Source organism: Malassezia pachydermatis (genome assembly GCF_001278385.1).
Source record: "Malassezia pachydermatis strain CBS 1879 chromosome Unknown scaffold3, whole genome shotgun sequence".
NCBI classification, from domain to species: domain Eukaryota; kingdom Fungi; phylum Basidiomycota; class Malasseziomycetes; order Malasseziales; family Malasseziaceae; genus Malassezia; species Malassezia pachydermatis.
In genome coordinates this window covers 545,995-569,466 of record NW_017253140.1, presented here as the reverse complement: position 1 = coordinate 569,466, position 23,472 = coordinate 545,995, and the positions used below count along the sequence as shown (strand labels likewise).

Here is a 23,472-nt window from a genome sequence, read left to right as displayed (position 1 = left end):
CCTATATAGCAAGTTATCTCACACCCTCATCGCTCTCGGCAGACGAGTTGCTCTCCTCGTCGTCGTCATCGCTCGATTGACTAGGCGGCTCGTCAGCTCCTGTGGGTTTCTCCGTAGTTTTGGGCCCGTAACGTGGAGCGGCTACGCTCGATGAGGAAGCCAACAGTGTGTGGAAACTTGTAGAGACAGCGGATCGCAGGGCTTCCCATGTCGATGCTGTGTACCAGCCTGTAGAAATCTTGGGTAAGTGCCTTTGTACGTACATTGGGCTGAGGACATAGATGATGCGGCCCTTCCGCTCGAATGAGCGGGACAATATTGATATCGGTAATATCACATAGCTGGAAGGTACTAGTGGAGAATGTCGGTGTCTTTCCATCAAATACATGCGATGGCGTCCGCAATTCTTTCTCGGCGCGTGGCAAGGGTACCGGTCCCGTTTCCGCTGGTGTAGTGCCGTGGCCATACTCAGCTTTAAATGTGCCGCGTGTAGAAGGTGCACGGGGTGTCTTTCCACGCAGGTGAATGCGTTGGTACCACCGACTATCCGGATCCGTGCGTGGATCGTATCCGAAGCGTACCAATGCATCGCGCCAAGGCCCATCGCCAAAAGTGTAAGCCGCCATAGCAAACAGTTCCTTGTTTCTGTGTGTTAAGAGACAATAGTACATACTGCATGAGCATTTTGCCCTCTTCCACAGTGAATTGATTCAGCAAGCTGAGTCGCGACCAAATAGGACGAGTATCCATGTGCTACCAGGTCAGTAAAGGATGGACCTACCTTGTGCAATGTCTTGAGGAGCGTCTTTTGACGATCGGACAGCGCCATTTGTAGCAACGAATCTTCCGCATGTGCTGGTACAGGACCTGTGTCGCCAAATTTGATGGCAATGGGAGCCAAATTACGCCATCGCGCTCTGTTGATGTAGCGTGTCGTCGTGACTGGTGGCAGTGGGGTATCTTGCGACTCATACGAGCCTTTACGAGCGGTACGACGTGCACGTTTCGATGTCTCTGCCAAGGACACAGTTTGTAAGCTAGAAGTGGGGTTTTGGCGATAAGCATAATGGAAAGGTAGCTCTTGACGGCTGAAGAAAGGGGGCGGAAGCATGGCCAGGTTGCTGGTGAGTGTCCCCTGGACATCCGGCACTTGATATGTCTCCGATTCGGTAGGGAAGCGATAAGCGCGTATGGCATCCACATCCATGCGTACCAAGGCTTGATGCAGAGCCATAGTGGGATGCTCCGTCTGTCCCGCAGGGGCCGTAGGACGAAAAGCAAAGTCGGCCATTCGACGGAAACGTATAGTGCACGTTGATGCACCGATCAGTTCAAGTGCGTACTGACGATGGTACTCAGTCACGCCCTTCACAGTGCGTTTCCATACTTGGCGGTGCATACGGACGACCAGCGATGATGCATCGACCACATCACCCAGCAGCGGGTGTCTGTACACATCGAGCGGATCCTCTTTGCCCCACGAAGGTAGACGGCATTCCACAATGCGGCTGCCTCGTTGCAACAGTGATGATATGTGCGCCAGTGCATACGACGCACTCGCGATCCCTGGCATTGGCCCATCCATAGGAGATAGCGAGGCGAGCGCACGATGCAACGAGTCCACGGAGCTTTGAATATACCCTGGGTACTCGATTGTCACCACGGATCGCGAGGGTATCGTCCATACAGGAGCAGTAGGGTCGTCCTTGTCCGCACGACCAGGCGTCGACGCCGCTTCGGTCATGGTGGTGGAGGGACCTGCCTGCGATGCGCGCGTGGGATTGGCCCCACTGTGGCCGCGTGTGTCGTGCGTGGAGGAAGGAGGACCTGGAAGACGCGCCGCGCCGCGCGACGCGGTGCCTTTTTGTTGGACGACCGCATGGATCATTTGTCGCAGCTGTTGGGCCAGCGGCCTGGTGCTGCGGCTGAGACAGAACAGCTGAATCATGAAGTGACCACAGATACCAGTGTATGGGCTGCAGGGCTGCATGTAGGTGAGTCGTACAATGGCGCAAAGCCTTCAGCCTGGGACGACACATACTTGGCCTCGATGCCAGCCAAGGCAGCTCCGCGTGTATCGCTGGCGGTTAGCACAGACTTAAAGCAGTGGAATTACCGCTACATGTTTGAAAAGAAAGGCGAGCGTAGTTTGGAGCTCGATAGCCGTCTCAACGAGATGGCGGACGTACTCCAGCAAGCGTTTGGACTTTCGCAGGAATGGGAAGATCCGTCCATACCGAACCAGGCCAGTATTTTCACAGTAGGGCGTATATGCACACGCTTGGATCCCGTTCCATCGGCTGCCAAGGCGACGGAAGCCGCACCACAGGATGTGCCCTCGCAGAAACTGACAGCGACGAACCTGGTCTTGGAAACGAGTCGAATGGTCGGCAACGGCCAGCGTGTCTCGCTTGCCTTAGACCCGAAATGCATGGTGCGGTATGCATGGTCGGACGAAGCGACACAGGCGTCCAGTATCGTGGGTCTGTTCCCAGGTATGATAGTCGGTCTTAAAGGACGAAATGGCTCTGGCAACAAATTTGTTGCAGAGGAACTATTGATGGTACGTGCGCGAGGAGGCTGACTTGGTAGCCGCCGGCTTTGCCGCACCCTGCTACAAGTCGAGAGGAAATGCTTTTGCATCAGTATGATGAGGCCAAATTGCATGGCACGGCCTTGCGTGTGGCCGCGGTCAGTGGTCCCTATACTGAGCCTAAGGACTTGTCGTTTGCGCCTTGGCATGCGTTCATGTCGCACATGGAAGCGGCCCAGCCTGATGTGGTTGTCGTGGTACGTACAGTATGCACTGACTGGTAGATGGGCCCATTTGTGAGTGCTAAGCATCCTTTGGTAGCCTCAGGTGCCATTGAGGAGCTACCTACTGATATGTTCAAGCGGCACATATCCCAACGACTAGCGCGTTTGATGGAACGTTCGCCGTCTACTATGGTCATTTTGGTACCTAGTACAGATGATATTTTCCATCCTCATTTTGCGTATCCTCAGCCGTTCATTGACAAGGCGGATCCAGCGTTAGGCTTGCCGAAGGTACGTTGACGTGTTCCTGACAAATTCCAGCGTGTTCGGTGCCTACCAAACCCGAGTGTATTCTACATAAACGAAATTGCCATTGGTGTAAGCACCGCCGATGTGCTGGGCGATTTGCGTCGAGAGGAATTGGTGCAGCGTGTCCAGCCAGGGCCGAGTGCGGAAGGAAAGCCAGCGACGCCATCGACCAAGGGCACAGATCCCATGATGCGCTGGGCCCGCCACGTACTAAGCCAGCGCCATTTCTATCCGCTCTTCCCTTCATCCTCGGCGTCACAACTGCCCTTGGACTTGTCGCACTCACGTCTATGCACGCTAGACCAAATTACGCCGGATATCGTGCTGCTTCCGTCGCCACGGACCAAGCCTTTCTTGCGTGTGGTTGATTCTACAGTAGTGATCAACCCAGGCACGCTAGCACGGAGTGGTATGGATGCACCTGGGCCGTCGTTTGTGCGCATGCAAATCGACCCACTCCCGCGGTCGACGTTGGTTCGTGCTCCGGGAGAAAGCCAAGAAATGATATCACATGAGGTCTACCAGCGTGCGCGCATAGATTTGGTGCACACAGAGAAACAGTAGGATGGTGGGAGTACGGAATACAATACGTAAGATATAGGACAAAAATCTAGCTTCTACTCGCTGGACTTTTTCTTCTTCTTCTTCTTGGACTCGCCATCGTCGCCCTCGTCGGACGCAGACCGCTTCTTGTCCTTCTTCTCTTTCTTCTCTTTCTTGTCTTTCTTCTCCTTCTTCTCCTTCTTTTCCTTCTTCGCCTTCTTCGCCTTCTTCTTGTCCTCCACGTCGGACTCGTCCTCGTCTTCTTCCTCCTCGTCTTCCTCGTCAGCCACACCCGTTACCACAGGGGGCGCGTCCGCACCAGCATTGTAGCTACGGCCAGCGGCCTCCATCGTGAAGCTCTGCTGCTTGTAGCCGCTATCAGCACCGCGGCTGGCACGCAGACCCGACAGTGTCGCACGCTGCTCCAATCCACGCGCGCGAGCCTCCAGCTTGGTACGTGCTTCCGAGCCAATCGTCGGAGCAGACAAGTCAGACTTGGAATCGGCATCTGCCAGCGCATCCAGACGCACCGACAGCGCCGTCTTGGTCGCCACCATACGCGCCATCTTACCCTTCATCTTCGGCGGCGCCATACCCACCAGACTCGAATGGTACAGCAGACCATACTTGGGCGTGTCGTGCTTGGTCTTCAATGCACGGAACAAAGCCTTCTCCGCACCGAGAATCTGGATGGTGCTAGCAGGCTGCTTGGCCAGGTTCATGAGCGAGCCAGCATGCGAGATCAAACGCGCGCCTACCAGCTCGCCAACGAGCGCAGTAAGGTTCGGCGCAATCGCGCTCATACGGTTGCACAGGTACGAGTAAAGCTGCGCGCGGTACTCGCTAATGGAGATTACTTGGTCACACAGACTCCAGATGTGCTCCATATCCGACTCACTAATTTCAGTACCCATCGAGATCTCGGCCGCGGCCTTGAGCGTCTGCTCAATCTCTTCCGGGAGGATCTCCGAGAGATCGCATGCCGACGCATTGGTACGGAAGCCGACAGCACGCACCACCTTCGCATAGGCAATGTTATCAGTAAGGATCTTGCCCATCTCCGGGAAGTGCCATCCATACCATTCCTTGACACGCATAGCATAGATATTAAGTTCCTTGTCGAGATCGTCAAGCAGGGCAATGGCCTGGACAACCATGGTATCCACCTTATCAGGGCTAAACTTGAGCTTGTAACGGCTCAGACTGTGAGAGAGACCGAGGCTCATGGTGTTGAGGTCACGCGGGTCCAGAGCGCCAGCCTCGGGTGACCCAGCAGACAGCAGCGCTGCAAGATTCTCACGGATACCGCGGTACAGATCCATAAGACTCGACTCCGACGTAACCTGGATGCCGAGCTTCTTGTTGATGGCCGACGCAAGCTTCGGCTCCGAGACGACGAGGCGCTCCACCGAAGCGCCCTTCTTCCCGCCTTTCTCAACAACTTCTTCTGTAAGAAATCGCTTCAGACCCTTGCTGATTTTGCCCTCATTCACAGCGGTAGCACCTTCCACAGCTTCGACCGTGCTTTGGAACCGGTGAATCGCTTGAAGCTGAAGGAGTCGGCTGGCCTTCGCCTCGCTCTCAAAGTGCTTGTACAGATCAGGCGAGCTGAGCTTGGCCTCATCTGACAGAGAAAACAGGCAGAAGCCTACGGCTGTCTCAAAAAGGACCAGCACCATCGTACGTCAATGGCCGCCTGTCGCCGTGCAAAAAGCAGACGCAAAGCGATGCTCGAGAGACGAAATTTTGTTCGAAGCCCGCGCAAATTCGGCCGGATATCACGTGATTTGGTCCAGACGACGGCTGCTATGTGATGTAGGTGTGTAGAGTATGGCGTGCCCCGCACGCACGGGTGGGTGGCTGGCAGCGAAGGGCGTCGCTATACCTTGTCAAAGCACGACGATGCACACCATGCGTTCGATTCAGCCGATTGCCTCTATGGCGCTGCGTCAAGCGGCTAAGCTCCCTGTGCCGATGGTAGGCATGATGACGCCTTCGCTGGCCTCTGCGCGCATCTCTGGGCCGTCTGCCATGCCTGTCCGTGCGCTTTCGATGACGGCGTCGCTCCGCAGGGATGACTCGTGGGTCAAGCGTGGCACTGTGTTGTACGACGAGCTGAAGCCGTACACTGAGGCGCCGTCAGGTAAGATTACCATTATCGACGTGCGTGAGCCGAACGAGGTCGCGCAGGGCATGATCCCTGCAGCTGTGAATGTGCCGCTGTCAGAGTTTTCTGACGCTTTTGACCCGAACAGCCAAGCGTCCCCTGCCTCGGACTTTGAGCGTCGCTACTCATTCCGACGCCCTGCGTTTGATGACTCCATTGTGTTCTATTGCCGCAGTGGCCGCCGCAGTCAGCAGGCCCTCGAGACAGCACAGCAGCGTGGCTGGTGGAAGTACGTAATTCATCCAACTGACTCTTTAGCGTTCGCAACTACCAGGGTTCATGGATCGACTGGGTCGAGCATGAAAAAGACCAGCCCAAGAAGGAGGAGGATTAACCTAGTCGGACCATCACTGTAGCATAGCCTCTTCGTATTAAATGCGGATATCATTGTCTATCAAACAAATGGCATATCTGTCTACTTAGTCGATGTACAGTCGGAACCCGTCGTCGTTGAGTTCCGCGCGCACACCCTGCACAAGGTTCATACGTGGGAGCGGCAAAATGGCGGATTCCGTGAACAGGTCGCGCTCCGACACTGACTCTGACTCCGACTCGGAATCTTCCGGCAGAAGCACTTCGTTGCCATCTTCATCACAGTCACGTACATGCGGAGAGCGTGGAGAGCTTACGCGCTGCGAAGTAGGCGCTGTAGGACTCCAAAGACCACTGATTTTGATGCTACCGCCATTCAGAGGGCTGGCTTCGACGCTAATGCGGTCAGCCTGCGCCAGCTTGCGGACTTCGAGGCCATAGGGCGTGTCAGCTGAAGGGAAATCGTACGAGAACAGCAGTTGAGACTTGGTATCATGTGAGGTAGTCGGGTTGGCCGCCTTGTCCGTAGCAGGCTCCTCTTCCTCTTCCGTATCAGCGTCCTGAGACAGGTCGTCAGAGGTTGGAAGAGCCTCGTTCACAGGGTCAGAGGGAGAGACGCGTTCCTTCACAGGTTCCGAGGCGGTGGGTGCAGGCACGGGCACTGGCGACGAAGCCGATGTTGGTGCCGATACCGGCTCTTCTGGCGCAGGTGTAGGTGTTTCATCATGGATAGTTTCATTGGTATCCCCGGTGAGAGGCGCAAGGTCCTTCTCAGCCGGCTCGGTATCTTCCACGTCCTTCGAGTCGGACGACGATGGAAGATTAGACAGGGGAAGGCGGACGAGCCAAGGACCCAGTTGGAGGACCACATCGCTGTTATCCGTGTCCTCGGCTTCCGCTGCCTTTACAGCACGCTTTCGCAGGGCTTCCGCAGCGCGCTGAGCGCGTGCCTTCGCCATGCGGCGTTCATGCGCTTCATGGATGGCAGCCTGACGTGCGTTTTCCATTGCGAGTTGCTGCATCATCGACTCAAGCGCATGTTGCTGCTGCCGTCTTCGTACGAATTGCTGCATGCGTACTGCGGCACGACGATGCTCGAGCCATTCAGCTTCCATCATAGCCTGGCCCAGATCAAACATGTCATAAGCGACAGGCGAGGAAAACACACTAGGCCCACAGCCCCACGCAGAGTAGGTGGGGTGGGTAGGTGCATAGGAGGTAGGGAAGAAGAAATCCATATTAAAGTGAGTGTGGGATGGACAGCATGACTGCTACAGTGTACTTATACCATGCCCAAGCCCAGGGACGCGTGTCGTCGTCGATCTGGCGCCTTCTAGCGCACAGACCGCTTTCCACACCGAAGGTGGAGGAACCTTCGCGTGGATTCGCGCATCACGTGCTGTGCGCGCCACGCCGCGGGGGGTGACGGGAGGTAGGCCCATGGCCGGTGGATGGGCGACGCCTCGCGTACTGTACGCCATGTGGTTGGTTACGAGGCCGTTGGCAGGGCGTGCGCCACCTACAGCACGGCTGGGCCTCGGCGCTGTGCGTGCCTATGTACGTAGTCCCTTGGAGGCCGAGAAGGAGGCGTCCACGGTCCGCGGGCAGCGTGCCGAACGAGCGCGCTTGCAAAAGCTTCCTCGTACGACGGCCGAGGCAGGAGGGCCATGGGCGAGAGCAAGGAGGGCGTGGCGAGAGACGCCATTGAAGTGGTCGCCCATTCCGATTGCGCTAGGTGCTGTGGTGCTGGTCGGCGTGCAGGCCCACCGTGAATACAATCGGCATCGTCGTGACGCTGCGCTGGTAGACGAGCATGGCCGGCCTGTCCGTGAGTCAGGGCCTTGGGCCTTGTACGTGCTAGGTGCGCTCCCTCTCAATGCGATGAGCCGCGCATGGGGCTGGGCGAACGGCTTAACGTTGCCTGTGTGGTTCCGTCCGTACGGCTTCAAGTTTTATGCGTGGCTCTTTGGCTGCAATTTGGAGGAGATGCGGGAGAAGGATTTGACCAAGTACCCCAGCCTCGGTGAGTTTTTCACGCGTGAGCTCGCGCCGGGTGCGCGACCCGTGTCCGATGCGCTGCTTGTGTCGCCGGCGGATGGCAAAGTGCTGCACTTCGGCACGGTCGAGGGCGATCGCGTCGAGCAGGTCAAGGGCCTTACCTATTCGCTTGACTCGCTGCTGGGCAACAATGCCAAGGCCGAGTCGATGCAGATCATTCCACGAGAGGCGGGCGACGAGAATGTAGAGAGCGAGCATGCGTTTGCCGAGGTCAACGGGATTGCGTACTCTGTCCCCCAACTTCTTGGTGAACGCACGAGTCGTGTACGTCGCGTACGCGACTATGTCGCAGGCCTGGCCCGTGGGTCGTACCGATCTCTCAAGCAGTTGGTGCTCTGGAAGCGTCATGCGTACGACCATGTCCCGACGCGCCAGGCGACGGACGCAGAAGTGGCGGCGGACGAACTTGATGCGCAGGAAGAAGGCGCCGACGAGGAGCATGATGTGGGTATTCCGACGAGCGACTCTGCTGAGACGCTGGGTCACTATGCGTCGGTGGCCATGGATCTACGAGCCGAGGCACTGCCGCAGCTCGAAGCGTCGCGGCACGTCGCGCCTGGCCACCGCCTCTACTTTTGTGTTATTTACCTATCGCCAGGCGATTACCACCGCTTCCACAGTCCTGTGCCGTGGGTCGTGGAGCTCCGCCGTCATTTCCGTGGCGAGCTGTATTCGGTGTCGCCGTACGTCGCGGCGCGTCTTCCGAACCTGTTTGTGATCAATGAGCGTGTGGCCTTGCTGGGCCGTTGGCGGTACGGCTTCTTTAGTATGACGCCTGTGGGGGCGACCAATGTTGGATCCATTCTGATCCACTTTGACCGCAATTTGCGCACCAACCTCCGCGCGGAACGCCATTTGGCCGGCACGTTTGTGGAGGCCACATACAATGCGGCGAGCCGTGTGCTGGGCGGCCAACCGCTCGCGAAGGGCGACGAGATGGGCCGCTTCTTGCTGGGCAGCACCATTGTCCTTGTGTTTGAGGCCCCGGAGACGTTCCAGTTCACGTGCCATGCCGGCGATCAGGTGCATGTAGGCGAGGCTTTAGGTGATGTCTTGTAGAAATACGCCATGGTAGCTTCAAGGTATGGGTATACAGTTGTCGGCGCCTCGCGCGAGCATGCCTGGACGGCCACGTCGTAGCCAAGCGCCTTCAATTGGTCGCGTGCGGATGGCATGGGGAGCATGTTCAGGCCACATCGCAAGCCGGCCTCTTGGAGCGAGGGATGCGCACTTTGCACAAGCCAGCAGAGACTCTGCACCAGCGTGGGCTCCGAGAGAATGACGTCGCACCATGGTGCGCCACTCGCGGTGATATTCATAAGCAGGTACGCGGCCTGCACAAGCACTGACTCAGCGCTGGTCGGATGCAAGGACCGGACGAGGACGTCCTGCCATGCCGAGGCATTGAGCCTCGCGAGGACGGCGGCTATCTCGTCGTCTGTTGACGCCGCCGTAGCATTGCGCAGCACATGCAGCGCTTCCGCACGTAGTGAAATCTCGGGCACGTGCGTGTAGGCAAGCAAGGTATCGCACGGCACAGCCGTAAGGAGACGCGTACGGATGGCAGGCTCGCACTCCCAGAGCGCATTCTTTAGCACCCACAACGCGCGATGCTGCAGGGCCGTCGGCGTAGCAGGGCGCAAGCACGCGACGACCACGTCGATCCCGCCATGGTCCAGCAGCCACGTCTGCATGGGACTGTACTTCACGAGCAAGTTGGCCAGAAGCGCCAGCGCTTCGGTCTGTAGCATCGCCGAGCCATGCTGCAACAGCTGCAAAACATACTCGGCCAGGTGCGCATCCCATAGTGTCGTACGTAGCAGGCCAATGGTCCGTGAAAGCACGCGGCATACATGGCAGGCGGCCAGCTGCACGCCAGGCACAGCGCATGCCAGTAGGGGCACGATACGATCGCGCAGCAGCGACGGGCGCGCCTCGATAATGTGACGGCGCATGGCATCGCCTTCCGTCGCGAGCGTCGCAAGGACGTACAAGCCGCCTTCCTGCATACGAATCTCGCGCTCTCGTGCACGCAAAGGACAGGGCTGCGTACGATCGAGGGGCGGCGCGTCTGCTGACGGAATCGCAGAGAACGTAGCGTCCAAAAGCGAGATCGTGGCAGCAAGCACATCGTGTTCATACACAGCGAGCTTTTGCAAGGCACTGCGTGCCTGCAAAAGCGCTCGGAGGGCAAATACGGTCGAGAACGCTCTAGGCTCACGCTCGGTCATGGCATTGAGCAGCTGGACCAGCACGGTGTGTGGCGAGACAGGCATAGGCCCCCATGCTAGGGGCCAGTACGCCAGCGCACAGTACGCAGCCTGACGTACAGCCGTGGACGTATGTTGACTCGCCTTGCGAAGGATCTCAGCAAGGGTGTCTGTGCTCCCCACCACGCTGGAGCATGCGAGTACAGCTTGGCAGGCCCATACACTTGCCTCTTGCATGGCAGGTATTGAGGCCGCCTGATACAGCGCATCCAAGAGAGCGGGGGGAATGGCTATGGGCGAAACAGCCTGGTCGTCGATCGGCCCAGGCTGTGCACGCGCCAAGGCTGCGAGGCTCACACGCAGCATCGCCAGCACAGGCTCTAGCACACGTGCGGTCCACGCAGGGTGCTGCGCAAGTATGGCAAAGGTGGGTAGGTGCGACCAAGTGAGCTGGACAGCGGCCCAACACTGTGCATGCAATTCACGTTCAGGCGTCAAAGCCTCCTTTGTAGCCACGGAGGGCCCCGCAGCGGCCCACGTAGGGGCAGGACGATGCGATAAATGCATGAGCGGCAGGGCCTGTACATGCTCGAGGCCACTCATCATAGCACTCCCTGGCCCCGAGCCAAGGCCGTGCCATGGCATATACACAATCTGGTCACACACGGCTGTAAGCACCGTAGCTAGCGCACGGAGCGTCGCCTCGATTAGGGCGGCAGACGACGATGTATCCGATGCGAGCGCCGTCGCAGCATGCACCAACGCATCTACAGCGCGAGCACGTACGAGACCTAGGACCATGGGCGGCGTCGCATGCTGAGCCACAGACGCTAAGACCTGCGCTGCCAGGAGGCTCGCCTGCTCATACGCTGGATGCTCAGTACGTCCTACGCATGCAACGACATCGAACAGCACGCCTTCCTGTACAACACGCGCCTTTTCTTCACGCTGGCCGACAATGCGACGAAGCAACGACCGCAACGTCGCGGCGTCCATCATCGTGCATGTACGCAGCCCACCCACGCTCGCTCGGACCTACCTCGTCGCGGTGAAATCACGTGATGCCTACGCGACGACGTGCCTCGTCCTCGCACGTTGCTGCGTCGCACGCACGAAGCGCGAAGAGGGGCAAGACACAGAGCCTCGTCTACGTACGACAGGATGCGGACGTGGCGTGAAGCGTTGCAACGACATGCGCTCTGGGAACACCGCTCCGATGTGACGGCCTCCGAGGCTGATACGGCACAGCGTACCTCTTTGCTGGCGATGCGTGGCGCGGATATGCTCGCGGTCGTGCAAAACCAAGTGCGTATGACGAATGTGGCACAGGCCAAGCGCCAATTCGAGGAAGAGAGCGAGATCGCGCCTTCGTACAAGATCCTATCCTCCTCGCTGCTGGACTTCCCAATCCAGGCCTTGGCCGTGAACCCCACGGGGAAACTTTTGGCGGTGGTTGGCGCCTATACCATGGTCCTGATCATCCTACCGCGGCGTGGCTACATGAAGCAGGTCGGCACACATATCCTTGTAAAAGCGGTGCGTATTGGCTCGTACTACCATGGCTTGCATGGATGTCCACGCATCGCGCAGTGTGCGTGGCACCCGCTCGGCATGAATGGCACTAGTTTGATGGTGCTCACAGACGATGGTCTATTGCGTGAATACGACGTCGCACAGGACGTGGAAGAGCCGGCACAGACCGTCTCGGTACTGTCGCAGGCCACGACGCCACGCAGCAAGGCGGCCTGGTCTGCAGACGATGACGACGAGCAGTGTGCAGTCGCCATGGCCTTTGGGCCGCAAGGCCTGGGCCTAGCGCTGCCGTACGACGAACCGGCCGATCACACTGACGAGGACCGCGATGCTTCATGGCCCAGCTGGCTCTTGTTCACGGTGTTTGTGCTTACACGCAGCGGCGATATCGTTGCGCTGTGTCCCTATATGCCGAGACACGCCATGCTCCCACGCCGTGCCTTGTTGGCCTTGGCAGCGTCGGAGGCACGTGAGCAGGAAGGCCGGACCTTGGCCGTGCGCTACCTGAGCGACTTGGTCCAGCAAGCGACGACGGCCGTAAACCACGACGAGGACGCAGCACAAGACGATGCCTCCACGACGATGCCTGCATGGCTGCCTGTTACGGCCCCTGCCTCGGTCCCGCATCGCATAGCGCCGCAAGGTCCATTTCTCCAGCGTCCGTCGCCGTTGGAAGGCGACGATGAGCTGGGCCCAAGCGCCTGTGATCTTTGGCTTACATGCGTGCGCGCCGACCAGGGCCAGACATCGCTTCCCGTGCTGTGCCTCGCCGAGCGAGATGGACGTATGCACAACATGGTCCTGGCCACGACGATGCGGCCACAGTGGGTATCGAGCATCGCTGAGAGCGGTACCTCGAGTACGCCTACACCGACGCTGGCCGTGTATGAATGCCTGGACCTAGGTCTGCCAGTGCCGCGCTCAACGCTCCTCACGACGAACTATCTACGCCTTGTCCCTGATCCGTTATACCCCGACACTGTGTTTGTCTCGCATGGCTACGGCGCGCATGTGGTGAGTATCCAGCCATGGGCCTCTGCCTTGGCCGACGCGATGCAGACGCAGGACAAAGCGCAGACGCATGCTGCCGTGCAGGCGCATACACGCAGCGACGTCAGTGCATTGGTCCGCTTAGAGGCTGACGACCGTGCGCCGATGGCAGGGATGTGTGTGCTCAACGATGTGTATGTTTCGTATACGTTGTTTGTGTGTACGTCCGACGCGCAGCTGGCCGCGCTGGAGCTGCGGCTGCGATCCACGATGGCGTGGCCCGAGGACGAGCAGGCGCGTGAGATAAATGCCCGTGGCTACCAAAGCGTGCTGACGGAACCCTTCGTGACGCCCACCGCCTTGACGCACGCAGGCAAGGCGGTGGCTGCGACGTCGGCGCCTCTGACAGTGACGCCCGCCACCCTTCGTGCGCTAGGCCAGGCTGCCGAGGCCCTCCGGCAGCAAACACGCGACGTAGCTCAAGCTGGCCAGGCCGTGCAAACGCGCGTCGCACAGCAGCTGGCGGAGATGCAGCGCCAAGTGACGCAGCTCGCGGATCTCGCGCAACGAGCGGCGGCCCTACGCACAGAGACTGTGGCCGCGCGCCTGGATCGCATGGAGGCGGCGCAGCAGGCGAGTGTGCGCCGCTTGGATACACTGCTGCAGCATCTCATGGACGAGCATACGCCGCAGCTCTCTGTGTACGAAAAGCGGTGGTTTGATGAACTGCAGCGCATGTCGCGTGAGTTTACGCAGGACGGCCGGACCAGCGCCAAAGAGCACTTGCTCAAGGTATGTATGAGCAAGCCCAAGCTGACCTACAGTTGTCCCACCAATTGGACGTCCTTCGACCGCATCTACGCAGCTACGCCGAACAGCATGCCGTGGCGCGTGGACAGCAGCTGGGGACCAAGCAGCAGGCGCGTATCGAGAGCACGCTCGCCAAAGAGTACGTATCCGAGTATATTTACACGACCTAGAGCACAACTACTGGCGCAGGCCCGCGTCAAAGTGCAGCGGCTGCAGCAGGCCCTGCAAGCACACAAGGCCTAAGCATCGGGTTCGTCCGAGTGGATGGGGCATGCCGAGGCCTTCTCAAGCCATTGCTTAATGCTGTAGGGTTAAAGAATACAATACACATACCAAGCGACATGAAAACAGCAAAAACACGTAAGACGCGCGATCCTGTCGCCCACGTCAAATTCTTCCATACAGATAATGCATTCCTTGCCGACCAGCGGCGACATGGAAGGCACCGTGGACGTCACAAAGTGGATGCGCTGTGGACGCGCAGGCACGACGCCCTGCTCCAGGCAGTGCGCGACGTGCTGCTCAAACGCCTCCGTGGATGCAAACGTAGAGAGGTGGGCATCGCACACTGGGCAGCGCTCCATAATGCTTGCGCTTAGGGACGGCGAAGTGGTGCTGGGTATCGTATCCTCATCCTCGTCGGACCAATCTTCTGTGGGCGACGTCGCGGACGAGGAGAGGCGGAGCATGGAATACAAGCGTGAGAGACGGGGGCCAGTCGGTGTAGTGGACGCAGCAGGCGCAGCACGCTCGCGAGGTAGCAGACCAAGGCTGTCGTAGCAGCCATCACACACTCGCGTAGGGTACTGACTCTCCTCCTCGCGCATGTCCGGCATCATGGGATCAATCACCATTTCGCCCTCTGTGAGCTGGACACGGTTCGACGTGCATGCATCGCAATAGATCTTCCCGCACAGCCGACAATGATGCCGTCGGTAGAAGAGCGTGAAAGAGCGTCCACACTGTCGGCACTCTTTCGCATCTTCGTCAGGCTCCCACTTGTTCGGATTGGAGACGTGCAAAGGCCGGCTACGTCGCATGACATACTCGGCCAAGGGACCGGGCGTCACACGGACCTGGACACTCGAAGGACGTGTACCTGGCTCGTTGGGCACGGCAGCCTCGGACGTGGATGGACTCGACACCGTCTCGTCTCGCAGCGGCGATACAGATGCACTGCGACGCAAAGAGGCCATTTGCCACCAAGGCACAGGGGCCAGTAGGGTAGCTCGCTCGGCTTGCACAAGACAAAACGCACACCGTACGACACAGGCACGACTTATCGCCCGGCGCCTCCACACACAGCCGCCAGGAAGGACCCTTCGCGAGGCCAGCCAGGCGAAAAAAAGCTGAGCAAGCCGCCCATCACACACTATGGACACAGTAGTTATCCAAACGGGCAAAACCGTAGTACATTTTCATGGTGTGCAAAGCCAAGTACGGAATCATTCAGATGATGTACTTAGCGCACATGTATAGGGGCTACCAACGAAGCAAGTTCATGGAGAGAAAGACGATTAGGCCGAGGCGGCAGCACGGGCCTCACGAACAGCCTTCTCCGTACCGTGCTTGGCATAGCGCTGGTTGCGCAGGAACTTGGGGTCGACCTGACGAGGTTAGTATTCGTTCTTTCACACAAGACCAGACATAGGCAAGGCCCGCTAGCACGATCGTAGAGCATGCATCCAACGCGGAACAAACAGCATACTTCCCGCGCATGGATCAGGAAAGCACCGCTCGTACAAGTAGGCAGGCAGGCCGTCGCTCGTCATGGTCTTGCTAGACCGTCGGCATGCCACGGCCAGTGAGTATACGTACACCACGCAAGCTAGGGTAACGGTTGGTCTTGGGCTTCTTGATACCGTTGCGGTGAGCCTTACGCGACTGGTTGTGGTTGGTGTGGTTCTTCGACTTCGCCCTGCATGGTTAGCGCCTATTCATCCATCGTCCTCACGACGTACATAGTGACTGGTTGGGTGTGGAAACCACGAAGCGTCCGCCGCCGAAGGAAAAGCCTGGGAATTTGCCGCAGCAAGTTCATCACGTGATATACCCCGCGTGGCCTCGCGTGCAAGCGGCGCGTCCCTAAGGCAGCGCGTTGTCGGTGCATCGCGTGGGTGTGTTGGTATGGCGTCCACGCCTGGGAACCAAGAGCGGCTGGACCGCATGCGTGCGGCGCTGGACAAGTTTCTTGGGCTGATAGATCACAAGGCAACGTACGTGTGGTACAGTGGCTTACCTCAGAGCGAAAAATTTCGCCCATGCCCTGCCGCATTTGGAGGCCGTGGCGGCGGAAAAGGCTCGCCTGCAATTCATCCAAGACCTCAAAACGGCGATCCAAGACGACCTGGAAGGACTGATTGTAAAATACGAACTAGGACCGCGTCTTGCTGAATTGGAGGCGCTCACACAAGAAGCTGACGAACGGCAGCGGCATGCACATGCACCCACGTCGGCGGAGCTGAAAGATGTATGGCGCCCTACGATAGATATTGCGACAGCCATTCGCGCACGCGTATCCGCAGAGCAAGCGCCGCGTATCGCAGCGCTGGAAGCGGAGCTCGCCGAGCTCCAGGCTGCGAATGCCGCCTCTGAAGCACGCATTGCGTCCATGGAAGCAGAGACCCAAGCGGCGCAGGACCAAGTCAGCCGTTCGTTTACGTTGTTGGACGAGGTGCGTGCAGGTGGACACTTACATCTAGCTACTTCATGCCATATCCATGCAAGCGCCTGAAGACGAGAAAGCCTTGCGTGCAACGCTAGATACCCTCTTGCAGGATACACGGCCTGTATCATAGATGTGTAGTGTAGGACGACCGCCTCCACATCGTGGGGACGCGCGAGAGCGGAGCAGCGCATCGCGAGAGGCTGTGACGTCCACGACCATGTCCGTCGATCTAGACTGGACGACGTTATCGCAGCCCTTTGCGGAAGGGCTGTGTGGGCGTCTGAATACACTGCTAGCGAAGATGACTTTGCCTTCGTTCCTGGGGCCTGTGCATGTTGAGCAAATGGAGTTCGGGACGGATGTGCCCGACGTGCAAATTGTGCATATTGGCGAGCCATGGCGCGCATTCCGTGCGGCGTCCATGCGAGCGGATACGACGGCGAGTGAAGAAGCGTCTTTTTCCGCACGCGTACCGATGCGGCTTCGCACGTTTCGACAGTACGACGACGAGATGCCGACGTCGGTCGCTGGCAATTCGGAGCCGGGATGGGACGAAACGAGTCATCTGTGGAGCGATACCGATTCAGTCGGGACCATGGAGTCGCATGCCCTTGGTGACGAGCCCGAGACAGAAAGCAGTGTGCCAAGTTGGCAAATGCATATCAGTGTACAATGGCCGACCTCGTCGTTCCGTCTAGCTCTCACGACGTCGCTACGAATCCGACATAGCGACGATACGGTCATGTCACTCCCTGTGAGCCTCATGATCACAGGCCTCGAACTGCTAGCGCAAGTCATTGTCGTTATTGATGGCGAGCAGCAGTGTGTGCATATCAGCCTCTCGGAGGAATCCGACGCGCCCTGTGCCGCCGATGGGCTGCGCGCCGTGCATGATGCGCGCATTCGCTCACGGCACCAGGGCCAGCGGATCCTGCCGTACTTTGCGCTGGAAAGTCAGGTCGGCGAACCCAGCAAGCATGTGCTTGAGAACGTCGGCAAAGTCGAGCGGTTTTTGGGCGATACAGTCCGCCAGCTACTGGAAGACGAGTTGGTCTATCCACACTTTTACACAGTGTATTGGTAACGAACGAAATGCCATGACTAGATACCCCGTAAAGCAAGACTCTTGGCCTTAGCGTGTGCGTGGCGTGTGCGCAAAGAGGCCACGACGAGGCGCATGTGGCTCTTCACGTGCGTGATCGGCCAAGTAGTCAGACTGTGTGTAAGTAGACGCAGAAGAGACACGTACCAAGGCACGAACATCGTCGCCATGATGGCGCTGGACGTACAAACGGGCGGTCGCCTCGTCGATCTCCGGCAATGCATCGCGCAAACGCGTGACAGCCGCATTCATAGCCGTATCCGGCAGCGACGAGACGTCCGACATGGCCTGGCTGGGCGCGCGGTACAGACCAAGGCCCACCGGCATGGCGTCCCATTCACTGCTGGCGCCCGGTACCCGCGGCGAGGGGAAGGCACGTAGGGGCGTGTACGATGAGTATGTAGCGGCGTGGGTAGCTTTTCGGCGGCCCAGCGGATTGGTAAAGAACGAGGCGGGCATCGACGTGCTGGGCTCTTTCGTCTGTGTCGACGCCGGCGTCGGAGGCGCTGGCGTCGACGTGGCGGCTGCGTATCGTGACGGCGCCGAGGCCATGGCCATGGCCTGCGCAGGTGTGGGCGTCGGTAGTGCAGGGGCCGCTGTGGTGCTAAGAGGGCGCGGGGCAGGGGAGGCCAGCATCGAAGGCGTCGTAGTCGTTGCTGGCGTTGCCGCTGCCACCGCCGCCGCCGCCGGCAAGGCGGAAGGCGGCGGCGATGTACTGTCATGCGACGCAGGTGAGTTGACCAGTGAGATACCGGGATCGCCATGGGCCACACTTTGCGCCTTGGCCAGCAAGGGGAAAGGAATATTCGACGGCAGTGGCAGATCAGACGGCTCAGACGGCGCGCCAAGGTGAGGTGTCATAGACGCCTCGAGTTCCTGCATTTGCGTTTGCATGACAGAGCGTGTGAGCGCATCAGGCGCTGATGGCTGCAACGCGCGAATCTGCTCGATCCAGTCGCTGAGATTCGTCGGTCGTTGCAGCAAATCGTTCGCGGCATTGGTAAAGAGCGCAGCGCGCTGCACAGGCGAGACGGAGTCGTAGTTCAGGTTGGACGTCACGTCAAACGAGCCTGGCCACCAAACATGCATACCGTAGACATGGAAGCGCTTGTCGGTAGGACTTTGAGGTAGCGCCTTGTTGGACAGGGCCGGCGAGGTCGCAGACGACGTGGACGACGTCATAGTGGACGCCATCGACGTGGTGCGTGTGCTGCCAGGCGCAACAGCTTGCTGCAAGGCCGGCGCTGCGGCGGGCAACGGCGAGGAGATCGGGGCCTTTACAGGCTCCGGCGGCGGCAGCATCGAAGCCAACGTCGATGTCGATCGCGGCAGGCCATGGGAGCCGTGTGGGTACGCAGTAGCGCGGTAACCGACCGCCATATCGTCGACACCCGGCACAGGCGGCGCAGATTCATCGAGGCCTAAATCGGCCATCGCAGATGCAAAGGTATCCATGAGCTCTTGCATGGATGTCGTGAAAGTACTGGACGCCTCTGAGGCTCCGGAGACGACTCGCTGCGACGCTCGTGTGGTATCGGTAGATACGTGGCGCGATGCAGGCCAAGACACCAAACTCGTATCGCTGGATCGGATAGGCTCTTCTGTAGGCATTCGGGCAAAGTGCGAGGTGGCCGTCGTCAGAGGCGTGGAGGTCATGGTCGGCGACGTCGTTGTACTTGCACCTTCAGCAGGCGCAGCAGGCGCCTTGGCCTCTGACGTAGACTCTTCCTTCGATGAGGCCATCGACTCGTTGGAGTACGCCGACGAAAGTGATTGCTGCGACGCCGATACGGGCAGATCCGGCGGCGAGAGCATCTGTGCAGTTGCATCGGGGGGCAGCGGTGCCAAGGCCGGCGTCTCCGCCTGCGAACGAGGCCGTGGTGGCAGGGCCGGTTTATATTCCTCCGGCAACAAAGGCGGCATGGACAGGGGCGAGAGAACCGCAGGCTCGACCCGAGGCGTGGACGCCGCTTCGGACGGCGCAGTAGACGTTGTGCCGGCGGACGGCGGGAGCGATGTCCGCCTGACTGACTGCGAGCTGTCTGATACGTCGGCGGCCAGCGCACGTCGAGGCGGCAGTACAGGTGAGGCCGTGTGGCGCTCGTTGGGCGACGCCAACGAGCTGGATCGCGGTCGATGCTGCGATCGTGCAGGCGTCGTAGGCACAGCAGGGACGCGGCGCTCCTCTGTATCACTGAGGGAAGAGTGTACACGCAATGGCAGGGGCATCGACGCAGCGCTACGCACCGATGAAGCACGCGAGACCGTCGTCGGGTCCGCGTCTGTGGAATGCGTCGCCTCCTCTTTATCACCCTCGTTGGAGTACACGGATTCATCGGAGTGCTCGTCTTTGCCTTCGTCGTCGTCTTCCTCATTGTCATGGTCCAGTGAGCCAGCCTTCGAGGGACGAAGGGACTCGCTGTGGCCAGAAAGAGTACTCCGTAAGCTGGAGTGACGTTGCAAAGGACTGGTCAGCTCACTTCGAGACGAGGCACGCCAGGCCGGCGGCGGCGGTGTGCCAAGGAGCGGCACAGGGCTGTTGGATCCGGACGCATCGCGTGGTCGCTGCGATAGAACGCGACGGCTTGACTGCGAGGTCTGCGAAGAGTCCGAGACGTTCGACGAGGTGCGTGATCGATGGATGGCAGGTTGACGTTGCAATCGACTTCCACTACCACTCCGCACGCTAAACACACTTCCATCCACGGACGACGACGGCGAGTCTACCATGGACGTCGAGGCCGCCGGTGCGACAGCAGCAGCTGGCGTGGGACTGGCAGGCGTCGACGTCGAGGCGAGACTGTCCGCCCGACTCTGACTTTTGTGTGGACGTGATCCGAGCTGTGTCAGGTACGGCGCATCCGCTGTATCAGTCGATTCCAAGTACGAAGACGCCACATCGATGGAAGATGCAGAGTCGTCGGCACGATGAGACGACATGCCGACCGACCAGGCGTAGCACGCGTGGTGTCGTCGTTGATGAGAAGGGGACAGGACGACGACCAGGGTCCGCGCGCGCATAATTCCACGTGCCGCGCAACGCGTTCCTGCGGCCTCTCGCACGAAGGCCCCGCGCGTATTTCGCCCAATTTGAACGAAATCCAAACGTTCGTCGTTGGCGATGGTGCGACGTGCGAAGGGACGATCGGCGCCTGCCTCCGCACCCAAAGTGCCTCCCTCCGAGCAGGTATTGCAGCCCCGCGATGCAGGCCGCTGGCCCATCTGGCACATTCTCCAGCTAGTGTTTTTCACGATGTTCTTGCAGCCGGCTCTGCTCACACTGACCCTCATTGACTTGGCGCGCTACGTAGACGCATCCTCGTTCCTAGGCGGGCTCTTGCACAAGATTTCGCTTATTCTGCGGCCTGGCGATCGTCTGGCGGATCGATCGGCGGAGCGTCTAGCATGGGACATGGTCCTGGCTGTACAAGGCACAGCGCTCACGCAAGCATGGTACTGCATGCGCATGCATAGCTGGTGTCATCGCGCGGAGGGGCACGAACGTCGTGAGCCGCCGTCTGAGCTCAAGAAGCGCTCGCTGGCTGTGCATACGCAGATCGAGGGTGTCGTCTTTTCCTCATTTTCCCTGCCGCTGCTCTGGCTCTTGGCCTCTGTAGCGCTTGTGTTGGTGGGCGCGCCGCTGCATACGTACGTATCTACGCTTGGCTTACCTATAGTGGCTACTTGGGCACGGCCACGTTGGCGGGCTACCTGGCGCTGCTGGGCTTGTGGCCTATGGCGCACATCTTTGGCGCGCCGCCTTCACCGGTATGGACGCGATGGCTTGCGGCGCCGTCCACAGCGCTGCCGCGTGAGATCCTGGTCATCGTGCCATGCCTGTGTGCGTGGCTCGGCGCAGGTCTAAGTGCCGCCGTTCTCGCTCTTGACTGGGGCCGCGCATGGCAAGCATGGCCCGTACCGTGCGTGTATGGCGCTGCAGTCGGCGTCGTGATTGGCCATGCATTGGCTCTGGGCTTGTGTATCGCACAGGTGTATCGCGACTTGCGAAAGAGCGTTCATGACTAGCATGTCGTACGTAGTTTTCTATGTTGATACAAAAGCTTCACGAGGGATGCTTCCCACCGCCTGCAGCGACGTAAATACGGCCATGGCGCGAGACATATCCCACCCATTTTCGCTCAGGCACTGCACAGCAAAGGGGTACGTAAGCTTGGTCTGTGCAGCGAGCTGGAGCGAGAGGGCATGCTGCTCGGGCGTCAGACCCGGCATGGGCATCGGCTCCGCTGCTGTGGTCGTCGCGGGAGCGATTGCCGGCGGTACAGCGCCTGGCACGCTCTGTGCTGCCATCGTAGGTCCTTCTTGGCCCGTCGGCAGTGAGTCAGGCGCAAACGCAGAGGCCAACGAGTAATGTCGGAGTGTCAGCATATCACTCACAATCACGCAGGGCCACCCACGCTGCACGGCTTCCGACGTAGGTGCCGCCGGAGCTACGACAAATGCGCGATCAAACGAGCGCACACCCTGTGACGGTGCCTCGGTAAACTCGCCATGCACATTGATGAACAGCAAGGCGTCCGGACGCTCCGAGGCACTCGTCTGTGCTTTCACGTCGACGTTCGGCAGAAGCCACGCATCAACGACAAACTTCGACGCATCATGCAGTGGATGCGTCGTTTTTGGTAAGCGCTGGAGGAATGCAACAATGGCGTCACTGCCATGGTGCAAGCTACGCAGCAGCGCCTTGGTATTGTGCGTACGCAAGATATTGCGGGAGCCCAGCTCCATGTACTTATCCAACGTCAGCGATTTCTGGTTCGGTAGCGTATGCACCAGTCGTTCAGCACGAGCACGCGGTGGTGGGCTGGAATTGATGCTGTACGAGAAACGTGCATTGGCACTGTAGACCGGCGCCAACTGCGAGCGGTCCTGATCGTACGTCGCAAAGAACGTTGACAGGAACTCTGGCACGACTTGAGAGGCATCGCCGTCAATGAACCCTGCCTTGATTTGCAGCGGGAAACGACGAAGCGGCACCTTAGCCGCTTCAGGCCCAGCTTTTTTGGCGTTGCGGCCTTTGAAGAGCTGCGAGAACCCATGCTCAATGTCCGTAACCGGCTTCATATCCAGGATGCGCAAGTCGGAAAACTTCGCGAGCACGTCGCGTCGGTAGCCGTCTTCATTCCCGCTCTCCATAGCATGCTGCTGCATTGGGTTGCCCAGCAGGACCAACTCTTGCAAGGCAGGTAAGCCTTGTTTTTTCGAAGCAAGCAGGTCCAAATCACGCACCCATCGTAGCTCATTGCGTTCCAATGAGAGGTTCGCGAGTTTAGGGACGTACTGCCCTAGTGTCGCTAATGGCTGCAGCGAGCTTAGTGTGTTTCCTGCCAGTGACAGCGTCGTCAGCGACGGGAACATTTCGCCACTGAGCTTCCACAGCGCCGTGCCGAGATCACGATGCGCGCCAGGTGCGCCAGGCGGCCGAATATTCGCCTCGGCGAGGATGGGATCCTGCTGCATCTGATCCAGGTTAAGGAGGTGCGCCTCCGCGTTCCAACGTGACTCTAGGAATCGACGCAGCGTCGCTACGACATTCGTCTGCGGCGCCACGTCGGGCGTCTTGGTCAGCGAGTGCGCGCCGAGCGTCTTGCCCTTGCGCATATTAGCAGGGCGTGTGCCGGCATTGATATTCACGGCCCCTTTACCGACACGCTGCGCTTGCCGCCGACCCACGGGATCGGCCGCTTGGCGTGCAAGTTTACGGCGCTGTGCACGCGATAAGCCTGCGTTAGGACCCGTGCCATCTTCGTCCATCCGCATAGCGGTCTAGGCATGTGAGTAAGCCAGCGTACGTACATCGTCCATCAAACCTGCGCTACGCAGCGCACTGGCCGCTAGTGGCTGCCGCTGCGTTCGCTTCGGCATGGTATGTTGCGCCGCAGGAGAACAAGGGCACGTTCGAGGCGCCAGCGACGGTGAACCACCGCAACGGCGGCTTGACCTTTTTTTTGTCGGCCTCTCATACGCTGACTAATCGTTGCGTTGACCGTGCGCA

The 23,472-nt window shown here is 59.3% G+C and overlaps 15 protein-coding genes across 15 annotated transcripts; 7 read left to right on the top strand and 8 right to left on the bottom strand.

The window, feature by feature from the left end:
• Positions 1 to 13: 13 nt before the first annotated feature.
• On the bottom strand, positions 14 to 1,744 carry Malapachy_0886 (hypothetical protein; the record flags this gene model as incomplete). Its single annotated transcript, XM_018135399.1, has 4 exons — positions 14 to 238; positions 264 to 645; positions 674 to 753; positions 782 to 1,744. 4 exons carry the CDS (start codon positions 1,742 to 1,744, stop codon positions 14 to 16), a joined length of 1,650 nt encoding a protein of 549 aa, XP_017992255.1.
• A 135-nt stretch (positions 1,745 to 1,879) lies between these two features.
• Malapachy_0902 (alpha dna polymerase) lies at positions 1,880 to 3,630 on the top strand (the record flags this gene model as incomplete). The annotated part of the gene is made up of 4 exons (XM_018135414.1): positions 1,880 to 2,563; positions 2,593 to 2,790; positions 2,818 to 3,048; positions 3,079 to 3,630. 4 exons carry the CDS (start codon positions 1,880 to 1,882, stop codon positions 3,628 to 3,630), a joined length of 1,665 nt encoding a protein of 554 aa, XP_017992748.1.
• Positions 3,631 to 3,683: 53 nt separating this feature from the next.
• On the bottom strand, positions 3,684 to 5,288 carry Malapachy_0856 (nop domain-containing protein; the record flags this gene model as incomplete). Its single annotated transcript, XM_018135369.1, has 1 exon — positions 3,684 to 5,288. One exon carries the CDS (start codon positions 5,286 to 5,288, stop codon positions 3,684 to 3,686), a length of 1,605 nt encoding a protein of 534 aa, XP_017992650.1.
• A 232-nt stretch (positions 5,289 to 5,520) lies between these two features.
• Positions 5,521 to 6,110, top strand: Malapachy_0874 (hypothetical protein; the record flags this gene model as incomplete). Its single annotated transcript, XM_018135387.1, has 2 exons — positions 5,521 to 6,005; positions 6,035 to 6,110. 2 exons carry the CDS (start codon positions 5,521 to 5,523, stop codon positions 6,108 to 6,110), a joined length of 561 nt encoding a protein of 186 aa, XP_017992754.1.
• Positions 6,111 to 6,195: 85 nt separating this feature from the next.
• On the bottom strand, positions 6,196 to 7,326 carry Malapachy_0889 (hypothetical protein; the record flags this gene model as incomplete). Its single annotated transcript, XM_018135401.1, has 1 exon — positions 6,196 to 7,326. One exon carries the CDS (start codon positions 7,324 to 7,326, stop codon positions 6,196 to 6,198), a length of 1,131 nt encoding a protein of 376 aa, XP_017992260.1.
• A 202-nt stretch (positions 7,327 to 7,528) lies between these two features.
• Malapachy_0867 (psd1-phosphatidylserine decarboxylase 1) lies at positions 7,529 to 9,205 on the top strand (the record flags this gene model as incomplete). The annotated part of the gene is made up of 1 exon (XM_018135380.1): positions 7,529 to 9,205. The coding sequence occupies one exon, from the start codon at positions 7,529 to 7,531 to the stop codon at positions 9,203 to 9,205; it is 1,677 nt and encodes a 558-aa protein (XP_017992162.1).
• Positions 9,166 to 11,355, bottom strand: Malapachy_0883 (armadillo repeat-containing protein 8-like protein; the record flags this gene model as incomplete). The annotated part of the gene is made up of 1 exon (XM_018135396.1): positions 9,166 to 11,355. The coding sequence occupies one exon, from the start codon at positions 11,353 to 11,355 to the stop codon at positions 9,166 to 9,168; it is 2,190 nt and encodes a 729-aa protein (XP_017992258.1).
• Positions 11,356 to 11,517: 162 nt separating this feature from the next.
• On the top strand, positions 11,518 to 13,932 carry Malapachy_0901 (nuclear pore complex protein; the record flags this gene model as incomplete). The annotated part of the gene is made up of 3 exons (XM_018135413.1): positions 11,518 to 13,671; positions 13,704 to 13,828; positions 13,860 to 13,932. 3 exons carry the CDS (start codon positions 11,518 to 11,520, stop codon positions 13,930 to 13,932), a joined length of 2,352 nt encoding a protein of 783 aa, XP_017992747.1.
• On the bottom strand, positions 13,929 to 14,885 carry Malapachy_0893 (fyve-domain-containing protein; the record flags this gene model as incomplete). Its single annotated transcript, XM_018135405.1, has 2 exons — positions 13,929 to 13,992; positions 14,023 to 14,885. 2 exons carry the CDS (start codon positions 14,883 to 14,885, stop codon positions 13,929 to 13,931), a joined length of 927 nt encoding a protein of 308 aa, XP_017992212.1.
• A 321-nt stretch (positions 14,886 to 15,206) lies between these two features.
• On the bottom strand, positions 15,207 to 15,730 carry Malapachy_0862 (60s ribosomal protein l29; the record flags this gene model as incomplete). The annotated part of the gene is made up of 3 exons (XM_018135375.1): positions 15,207 to 15,296; positions 15,508 to 15,607; positions 15,651 to 15,730. The coding sequence occupies 3 exons, from the start codon at positions 15,728 to 15,730 to the stop codon at positions 15,207 to 15,209; spliced, it is 270 nt and encodes an 89-aa protein (XP_017992159.1).
• An 86-nt stretch (positions 15,731 to 15,816) lies between these two features.
• Positions 15,817 to 16,487, top strand: Malapachy_0910 (hypothetical protein; the record flags this gene model as incomplete). The annotated part of the gene is made up of 3 exons (XM_018135422.1): positions 15,817 to 15,905; positions 15,934 to 16,363; positions 16,392 to 16,487. The coding sequence occupies 3 exons, from the start codon at positions 15,817 to 15,819 to the stop codon at positions 16,485 to 16,487; spliced, it is 615 nt and encodes a 204-aa protein (XP_017992138.1).
• Positions 16,488 to 16,574: 87 nt separating this feature from the next.
• Positions 16,575 to 17,441, top strand: Malapachy_0908 (mitochondrial distribution and morphology protein; the record flags this gene model as incomplete). Its single annotated transcript, XM_018135420.1, has 1 exon — positions 16,575 to 17,441. The coding sequence occupies one exon, from the start codon at positions 16,575 to 16,577 to the stop codon at positions 17,439 to 17,441; it is 867 nt and encodes a 288-aa protein (XP_017992750.1).
• Positions 17,442 to 17,489: 48 nt separating this feature from the next.
• Positions 17,490 to 20,399, bottom strand: Malapachy_0881 (hypothetical protein; the record flags this gene model as incomplete). The annotated part of the gene is made up of 2 exons (XM_018135394.1): positions 17,490 to 17,573; positions 17,607 to 20,399. 2 exons carry the CDS (start codon positions 20,397 to 20,399, stop codon positions 17,490 to 17,492), a joined length of 2,877 nt encoding a protein of 958 aa, XP_017992256.1.
• A 181-nt stretch (positions 20,400 to 20,580) lies between these two features.
• Positions 20,581 to 21,485, top strand: Malapachy_0907 (gpi-anchor biosynthesis protein (pig-f); the record flags this gene model as incomplete). Its single annotated transcript, XM_018135419.1, has 2 exons — positions 20,581 to 21,107; positions 21,137 to 21,485. 2 exons carry the CDS (start codon positions 20,581 to 20,583, stop codon positions 21,483 to 21,485), a joined length of 876 nt encoding a protein of 291 aa, XP_017992745.1.
• Positions 21,486 to 21,503: 18 nt separating this feature from the next.
• Positions 21,504 to 23,342, bottom strand: Malapachy_0885 (ntf2-like protein; the record flags this gene model as incomplete). Its single annotated transcript, XM_018135398.1, has 2 exons — positions 21,504 to 23,243; positions 23,274 to 23,342. 2 exons carry the CDS (start codon positions 23,340 to 23,342, stop codon positions 21,504 to 21,506), a joined length of 1,809 nt encoding a protein of 602 aa, XP_017992253.1.
• Positions 23,343 to 23,472: the final 130 nt, after the last annotated feature.